This window comes from Phodopus roborovskii, unplaced genomic scaffold, assembly GCF_943737965.1.
Source record: "Phodopus roborovskii unplaced genomic scaffold, PHOROB, whole genome shotgun sequence".
In the NCBI taxonomy this organism is placed as follows: Eukaryota; Metazoa; Chordata; class Mammalia; order Rodentia; family Cricetidae; genus Phodopus; species Phodopus roborovskii.
Genome location: NW_026126448.1, coordinates 11,745,947 through 11,755,325, shown reverse-complemented (window position 1 = coordinate 11,755,325; position 9,379 = coordinate 11,745,947). Strand labels below are relative to the sequence as shown.

The following is a 9,379-nucleotide window of genomic DNA, read 5'->3' as shown; positions in this document are numbered from 1 at the left end:
CCGGCGTGCGCCCCGGCAGCTGGATGGGGACCCAGGTCACACTTGAAGGCCTTTCCCCAGCCGGCCCCAGCTGCCTACCTCGGGGTCGCACCAGGTGCTCCCACTCCCGGGTGCAGCAGTAGCTGTGCTTACACTGGGCGGGGCGGCAGTCTGTCCCGTTCGGGCCCGCCCCCGAGCCCCCATTGGTTGGCCTGGGAAGGGGCGGGGCCGAGGAAGCTCTTGCGGGTCTGTGGGGCCACAGGAGATCCCCTCGGGGACACTCGCGGGTGCCGCGCCACAGGAGCCCAAGTTGTTTTGCGGAACCTACGGGTTCAGCAACCGATTGCAGAGCGCGTGGTGCGCACTCGCTGCAGAACTGCCCGCGACAGGTGCAAACTTGGGGTCCGCTGCGCCTTTCGGTCCTGGCCGTCCGGTGTCCTGCCGGGCCCGGACATCTACGGGTGGATGAGAGTCTGCTGAGCGTCCGAGATGGCCGTCCGTCCCGGGCCGCTCTGGCTGCTGGGCCTGGCTCTGTGCGCTCTGGGCGGCGGCCACAGCCCACGTCCCCCACATACCTGTCCCCAGCGTCGCCTGGGAGCGCGCGAGCGCCGAGACATGCAGCGAGAGATCCTGGCGGTACTCGGGCTGCCTGGGCGGCCCCGACCCCGAGCACCACCCGCAGCCTCCCGGCAGCCAGCGTCCGCGCCCCTCTTCATGCTGGACCTGTACCACGCCATGGCTGATGACGACGACGGCGGGCCCCCTCAGCCTCAGCTGGGTCGCGCCGACCTGGTCATGAGCTTCGTCAATATGGGTGAGTGCGAGGAGGACCCGGGGGTGTCGCAGACTCCGTGCGGAGTGGGCACGGCCTGCCTGTCTAGGGATGATGCCCTTGGGTAGTGCAAGGCCCACTGGGACAGGGAGCCAAGGTGCAACAGAAACCACAGGGAAGAGGCAACTGTAGGGGTCAGGGCTGAAAGGTCTGAGGGTTAGCGCGGGTTTCTAGGGTCTTTGCCCATCAAGGCGCGCGCCCAGGAGTGGGAATCTGGTGATGCCCAGGTCCCCCAGAAGACGGTTGGTCCTGGGAAGACTGATGAATAAACAGAAGCTGTGATGCTGTCATTGTGATAAACGCAACCCTGAAAAGAGGGACAAAGTTCAGTGCAGAAGCCTGTGGTCATATCGTCAAAGTGACCAGAGCTGACCCACACGCCCTGACGGCAGGTTCCTTCTCTGCAGCAGGAAGCGGGTGGGTGGGGTGCACTGTCGGGAGGTGGAGTGGACAGACTCAGATCATGACTGTAGTTTTGTGGGACTGGGCCCCAATACCTGGACCTTGGTCTGACATGGAATGAGTGTTCAGGCCAGTGAATGATGCAAGGGGCAGCTGTGAGTCCATTCTCCGAAACTGTGGCTCCTCCTTTCTCCGTGGATCTCTAGACCTCAGGGCCACCTTCTATAGTCTTTTATTTTTTTAATTTATGTGTATGAGTGTTTTGCCTGCACAACGTCTATGTGCCACATCCGTTGGTGCTGGAAGAGGCTAGAAGAGGGCATCAGATACCGTGGAACAGTTGTGAGCAGCCATATGTGTGCCGGAAATCAAACCCAGGTCCTCTGGAAGAGCATCTAGTGCTTGTAACTTCTGAGCCATCTCTCCAGCTACACCCACCACCTTTAAAAATATTTTCTTTTATGTATATGAGGTTTTGCCTTCATATATGGATGTGTACCATGTGCATGCAGTGCCTCATGGGGACAGAAGAGGGCGTCAGATCCTCTGGGACGGAGTCAAAGATTATAGGAAGTCATGAATGGCAGGTGCTCTTAACCACGGAGCCAACCTCCAATAGTCTGAGAAGCATTTTTCCAGAATACCCTTTCATCACAGTTGGTCAGGTCCCCGCCTGCTCTGCTGATGTTTGTGGTGGGTGGGGGCCTAGGCAGATCCTAGGATGGGTCCATCTGAGGCCAGGCCTTGAACTGAGAGCAGTTCACCATGGTCACCGGCCCCTGCACTGCGTAGCTTATCCTCCTAGCAGCCCGGCAAAGAGCTACAGTCTCTACTGTCATTGCCCAGGGATGGGCAGGGAGACAGAGAAGCAGTGACTACCCTGAGACATCTCTGTATCCAGGTTAATGATAGCCCTTCCAAGATGGGGAGAGCTTTTGATAGGGGATGGGCAGAGGAACAGGGGATTGGACAGCAGGCCGTGTGTGTCCTCGGTCACTTGTTTTCCTACCTGAAGGACGGAAGAGAAGGCATTCGAGCCTCTCTTTCCCATCCAGAGCTGGTGATGGCTGAGGTAGGGTAGAGCATGGGGAGTGGGAGGGGGAAGGTAGCTATTTAGCCAATAGCCCAGCTTCAAGGAGGGACTGCCTTTCTGCCTAGAGGGCAGGGTGGGGACTTAGGACAGACCACATGTGGGGCTGTAACTGCGTCTCCATCCTTAGGACAGGCTGACCCAGGGCTTAGGACTAAGAACTAAGGATTGAGTTGCCCAAGAATGTCCCCAGAGAAGCTGCTGATCAGAATGAGTCACCTCCCAGCCCATGTTCTGCGCCCCACCCCCATCCTCTGGGCAAAACATGAAGAGCTCTGGTGGGAACTGGTGCCTGGTGCCTTAGAGCAGGACCTGTTGCTGCTGTGCCGCTTCAGGGAAGTCCCTTGCTTCTGAGCTGAACATCTGTCCCTTTAAATGGGACTCCTTGGCCAGGCATGATGACACACAACTTTAACTCCAGCATTCCAGAGGCAGGTGGATCTCTATGAGTTCCAGGACAGCCAGCCAGGGCTATATAGCGAGACCCTGCCAGAAGATAAATGAATAAATGGGACCCCTCCTGACCTGTCCTCAAGGTTAGATGACTGACTGGCAGGTGAGCAGGAGCAGCACCATACCCTCCCTTCACTTAGAGTGTGAACTGGGGCCTGGTCATTGCTGACCCCCAGTGTGAACAGGAGCCAGGCCCTTCCAGCTGCAGCCCAGCTTTGCAAATAAAGCAATAAAATCTACACGGCTGCATGTGGTGAATCACAACTATAAACCTAACACTCAGGAGGCTGAGGCAGGAGGATGGCCACAGCTTCAAGGCCAGCCTGGGCTACATCTTATAGCTAAAGTCATCCAGAACATCAGAGTAACAGCAGCACCTGCTGAAAGAGAGGAGGGAGGGAAGGAGGGAGAGAGGGAAAATAGCCCGTGTGTCTCATGCATACTGAAGCCTAGAAATGGAGTCTAAAAGCCAACCAAAGGCTGCGTGTCCTGTGTTTAGAAGAAAAGTTACCCTCTGACCTTTACATCCTTCTGTTTCTCATTTGGTTGGGACAACAGCTCATGAACCTGTTTTACCGTCCTGTTTCATAGTCCCAGAGAGGGGAAATAGCAGGACCAGGGACACACAGCATTTAGGCCACATCTATGTTGATGGTTTCTAAATCCGATTTCCCCCACACTGCCTTGCTCCCCACTCCCCCAAACACTGCCCGTAGGATCTGTGGAACTATCAAGCAGGACTTTGTTGACTGCACTCACTGTGAGTGACCCATTAGAGCATCATCTTTATTTTGGTACTCTTGCCACACTAGTAGACTTTCCCAGCTAGAGTAATTTTGTTTGTTTTTTCAAGACAGAATCTCACTATGTAGCTCTGGCTGTCCTGGAATTCACTATGTTGGCCAGGCTGGCTTTGAACTCACAGAGATCTGCCTGCCTCTCTCTCTTGAGTGCTGGGATTAAAGGTGTGTGCCACTATGTCTATCTTAGAATGATTGTTTATCTGCCGATTACCAGGCCCGTGTGTCAGACACATGCCTGATGCCTTCTTTGGCAAGCCCAAGCCTGAAGGAAGGTTAGGGCCCTGGAACCAGCACTCCAGACAGCATCAGCATCCTAGGGTGGCAATGGCTGTGACCCTGTGGAGCAGTGTGACAGCAGACTCCTGTCCCTGCTGCCCCAGTGCTTGGAGAAGGGAGAGCCCTGAGCTAAGCTGGTACTCTCAGCACCAGACACAACTCTTGTCCCCTCCTGACCCACCCTCAGTCTCTGCTGGCCTCCACCATTGTGTCCTCCCTTCTGTGGTCCTCTGTTTCTTGTCAATGTCCGCAGTGATGGTATCTGAAAAACGAGATGCCTCCCAGCCCGCATCCCAGCCCACATCCTTGGTTCTGTTTCATCGGCATCTGCTGCCCTCACTGCCCTGCCCCTGGGCTGGGTGGTCTCAGGCCGTCCTGTCCTTCCCAAGGGCAAAAGGGGGCAGGAAGGACCAGCTCCGCTTATGTCAGTGGACAGGCAGGCAGCTCTGTTCTGAATGGGGAAACTGAGGCACAACCAGCACTAACAGGCAGAGTTCAGGCAGGACCACACAGAGCCATTTGCATGTGCATCAGCCCCTTTCCCAGCCCAGGAGCTTTAATTCCTGAGGCCTCAAATGGCTGAGGACAGGGGCAGCAATGAGCAGTGGTGGCAGATCTGAGTGATTGAGAGATCCGGCCTTGGTGCTCATTACATAAAATTCAGACCTATCTACATCAGATAACACGTTCCCCCCAGAATCCTGCTTCTACCAGCCTGTCCCCCTGGCAACTGCTACAATGCCTGTCACCAGAGGACCCCCCCCCAGTTCTAAGCTTCATAGAAGTGGGGTTATGCAGTGTGTGTCCACCCTAGTGTGCTGTATTAACCCACTCCATGAATTTCTTGGAATCACCTACATTCTTGTTTCAATCATTCGTAACTTCTGAGTTGCATGAATGACCCACAGATGGTCCTTGTTTATCTTATCTTTATTAATGCAGATTTGTGAATAAAGCTGTTCTGTGTCTGTAGTTCCAAGGTGCCCAAGGCTGGAGCATTTTGAGTTTGAAGCAAGCCTAGGAAACTTAGTGAGGCCCTGTCTCAAAGAGAGGGAGGGAGAGAGGGAGGGAGGGAGGGAGGGAGGGAGGGAGGGAGGGAAGAAGAGAATGAATGCTGGGAGGTGGTGGTGAATGCTTTTAATCTCAGCATTCAGGAAGCAGAGGCAGGTGGATCACTGTGAGTCTGAGGTGAGCCTGATCTACAGAGCAAGTTCCAGGACAGGCTCCAAAGCTTCAAAGAAACCCTATCTCAAAAAATAAAAACAAAAACAAAAAAGGACAGAGAGAGAGGGGGGGAGGGAGAGAGAGAGAGAGAGAGAGAGAGAGAGAGAGAGAGAGAGAGAGAGAGAGAGAGAGAACCAAACCAGGGCTGGAGAGGTAGTTTAGGATACAGAGAACTTGCTGTTCTCCCAGAGGACCTGATTCTGTCCTCAGCACCCATGTCAGATGGCTCACAACCCCCATTACTCCAGCTCTAAGGGGATCTAATTACCTCTGGCCTCTGTGAGCATCCGCGCTCAAGTGCACGTAGCCATTTACAGACAGACGTGTGTATATTACAAGCAATAAGAATAAATCATTTTTTACAAGAAAAAGAGATGAGGGATGTAGCTCAGTGGTGCAGCCCTTGCCTGGTGTATGTTAGGCCCTGAGTTTAATCCCCAGAATTGAAAAAGCATCTGTCTCCTCATTCTCATCCACCGTATGTGCGTGTGCGTGCTTGAGCACACCCTGGATATCAGACTTGGGGTCTTTCCCTTCCTAAGCAAATGTTCTCACCACTGAGCTTTACCCACACTGACTCCGTTTTTAGACACTAGATAAGAAACTTCACCCCTGTTTTAGAAGAGGCAGACAAGATTTCCATACACCTGGACCTAGTCCAACTCTCCCATCCTTGACAGGCAAACTCCACTGCGATGAAGTCCCAGCCTGCATGGTACATTTCCTAAGGTGCTAGGCTTTCTCTGCCTGAGTTGGGGTCACAGATAACCCCTTTTCTCCTTGTACTTGGGAAACAACCTAGAAATGACCCAAATGGGATTCTCCATGGCCCTCGCCCCACCATGTGCCACAGCCCCTGTGGGCAGGTGCTCAGCGCAGGCTGGCAGAGGGGAAGGAGACAGCCCAGTGGGAGTCAGGGAGCACAGAGCTGCATCAGGTGGGATGGAAGCCAGCCGTCCCCATCTCTGTGACACCAGCAGTGAGCACATCTCTGAGTGTCTCCTGACACCACCAGTTCCATGGGACCCAGCAGGAGGAAGGTAACTTCAACAGGCGTTCTAGGTTCCTCGTGGACAGAACATGCTGAGAGTCGCCTCCACCCCAATAGGCCCCCGCTGAACTCCAGTCCACTCACTTCCATGGCTTGAGTCTAGAAGTCTGTAGCACACTACCCTGAGCTGTTATGTGTCCTCAACGGAGAGCTGCCTCAGTTTCCCTGCCCCTGAACCCCAACCCAGAAGACCTCCCCAGTTCTGACTCAAACTGTGTCCACACAGCCTTCCCTCTGATGGGGGTCTCTCCAAAAGTGAGTCATGGGATAGGGAAATAGGCAGGCATGTGTCATCATGACCACATCTTTCTGGCACATTCTCACATTTCAGTTCTTTGAGTTTCTTCTGGAGGAATCGCACCCTTGCTCACATCTCCTGGGGATTATTTTTTACCTCGGCAGGCTTGATGTGGTGGCCTGTGCGGGTGTTCCCTTTTAATTTGGGGTCTGGAGCCAGCTGAGGACTGGACCAGTAATTATGTGTGCAGAGCCGCTTATGGAAACGGCCTGTGAAGAAAGTCAGTGCGGAGACTCAGCTGAAAATACCCCAGGAGTGAGCCTGGGCCTTGCCATGGCGCTGCAGCTCCTGGCGGGAGAAATTCCTTCAGGTGTAGAATGCACAAGTCACCAACCCCAGGGCTCCACCCTCCTCTGAGGTCCAGCACAAGCCCAGAGACTTCTAAGTCTGGTGTGGGCCCCTCAGCCCTTGGTACCAGCAGCATAGGACAGTCATGCCCAGTGCACCCCCTCCTCAGGTCTGGATCCTGTCCCCACCCTCAAAGTCCCACCAGGAAAAGAAGCAAATCCCACAGTAAGTGCAGACATCAGTGGCCTCGATGGAGATTCACTGTGACATGGTTGTCACTCAGACCAGCAGCCGCACCCCAGCCCCAGGAGCTGTGAGTGATGGACTCTGAGCCATGGGGAAGAACAGATGTTCACTCTCTCTGTCCCCAGAACAGTGACTTGGTGAGCAGGCTGCTGCAAGCCATCCACCCACCGGCCATGTTCAGTTACTGCCCTAAGGAGCTCACCATCCAGAGGGGACACAACCCACTGACACAAGGGGTCACACCACAGCCTGGTGTAAAAAGAGCAGAGAGGGTTGAGGAGGCTCCTCAGCTGACCTGGGGAAAAAGAAAATGTGTCAGTCAGGAGAGCACACCTAGGAAAACAATCTTGAGGTGGCTGGGATGTGGGGGGAGGGGCCTCAGGCAGAAGACACAGGAAGCTGTGTTGGGATGGCAGACAGCTTACCAGGTGAGGGTTGCTGAAACAGACCGGAGGCTAACTCTCACATGGGCCCCAAGGGATCGAGGAAGGCGGATAGCTTCAGTCTAGTGAGAAGACCCCATTCTCTGAGGGCCAGCCACTTCTAGCAGAGGAGGGTGACTTCTGAGGTATTTCTTCTGGTCAGAAGCAGGACAGATTTAGGTTGTCTGGGTGAATCTAACTTTGTCTAGGAGAAACATTTTGTGGGTATCTTACTGATCAGCACAGGGTTTGGCATGTGAAGGTCTAGTCTGGCTGGATGGGCACAGGGCCCCAGATGTAGACTGGCAGGGTGTGACCACTGCTGTGGCCGGGGACGCCACCTTCTGCCCACAGTGGGCCTTTTCTGAAAGCATGGCATCTGGAGCTAGTTTTATTGGGGTCTGGAGAAGGAGGCCAAGGGTTCTAGGATTGTTTTTTCAAAGCCTCAGGCAGCTCAGACGGTAAACTCGGCTTCCCTGTTTTCAGCTTTGCAGAGAGCAGAATGTCTGTCTCCATTCCGAGCCCTTGGCTCTGTGGAGCTGCCTGTCTAGAGTCCTTCATATAGGTGACATATGTAGGCCTGAAGTTGACACTGGGTACCTTCTTTGACCGCTCTCCTCCTTGGGTATCAACAGGGTCGCTCTCTGAACCCAGAGCTTGCCAATTTCAGCTAGTCTAGCTAGCCACCTTGCCCTGAGCATCCTTTCAATGCCTTAGGAGTGCTGGTGGCTTTCATATGGATGGTGGGGATCTGCACTCCAGGCTTCATGATTGCAGTGCAAGCGATTTCACATTGAGTCCTCTCTCTCTGTAGACCCCACTGCTAGGGACTCTAGACATACATTGCTGCGCAAATGGCATCAGGCTTGCCTCTGAGTGCCATCGACTGTCACAGCCTCAGCAACAATTGAACTGAATAGAAGTCTTCCCGGGTCACAGGGTATCTAGGATCACTGTGCTGAGTTATTTGAGGTAAGGAACAGAGTGTCCTGTGAATGTCTTGGCCTTTCTTGTCACTCTGTGGTCCTTTTGTGTGCTTCAGCCCCTGCTGCTGGATTTCAGCCATGCTGGCTTCTTCAGAGTTCTCACACACAGGCCCCTTGTTTTTCAGGGTTTCTCTGCTGGGATAGCTCTTCCTTCACCTCTCTGAATGCTGCGGACTTGGGGGGGGTTGTTTGTTTGTTTGTTTCATTTAAAAAATTTTTTTTTAATTATTAGAGCTGGAGAGATGGCTCAGCAGTTAAGAGCTTGTGCTTCTCCTGTAGACCTGAGTTCTGTTCCCAGCACTCAGGTTAGGTCAGTCAAAACCACCCAGCTCCAGGGCAATCTAATACCCTCTTGTGGCATCCAAGGGTGCACATACTCTCCTACACACAATTAAAAATACAACAGATCTTTTGTTTTGTTTTATTTTTTGTTTGTTTGTTTTAGTTTTTCCAGACAGGGTTTCTCTGTGTAGCTTTGGAGACTGTCCTGGAACTCGCTCTTGTAGACCAGGCTGGTCTCAAATTCACAGAGATCTTCCTGCCTCTGCCTCCCGAGTGTTGGGGTTAAAGGCATATGCCATCAACGCCCAGCTACAACAGATCTTTTTAAAAAATCAAATATCGTATTGTTGTGTATGTGAGTGCAAGCTAGTACCTGCTACAGTGCACATTTGGAAGTCAGAGGACTAACTTTTGGTAGTCAATGCTTATCTCCTGTGGGTTCTGGGATCAGACTGATCATTAGATTAGTGGAGAAAGTCAAGCCATCTCACTGGCCTAGTTTCTCTTTCTACAGTCTTGGCTCACCAGGTTTTAAAATAAAACATGGGTTGCTAGGGTCATCTGTAGACAGTGGTTCTCAGCAGGAACCATTTTGCTTCCCTGGGGATCTTGGGCAATAACTAGTCATTGTCTGTTATTGCAGCTGGGGAAGGAGAGGGTCCTTGTGGGCATCTGATAGAAGGTCAGGGATGCTGCTTAAAAGCCTGCAATACAGAGAATGATGCCCACAAGGGATGTCCTGCCCAG

General features: G+C 53.2%; 1 protein-coding gene across 1 annotated transcript in view; it reads left to right on the top strand.

Moving 5' to 3' along the window:
- Window positions 1–425: 425 nt before the first annotated feature.
- The window catches only part of LOC127225314 (bone morphogenetic protein 8A), a 28,147-nt gene continuing 19,193 nt past the window's right edge, over window positions 426–9,379 (top strand). Inside the window, exon 1 of the mRNA XM_051188723.1 lies at window positions 426–793. Within this exon, the coding sequence (XP_051044680.1) occupies window positions 469–793 (325 nt within the window). The 5' untranslated portion in view covers window positions 426–468. The remainder of the gene's footprint in view (window positions 794–9,379) is intronic.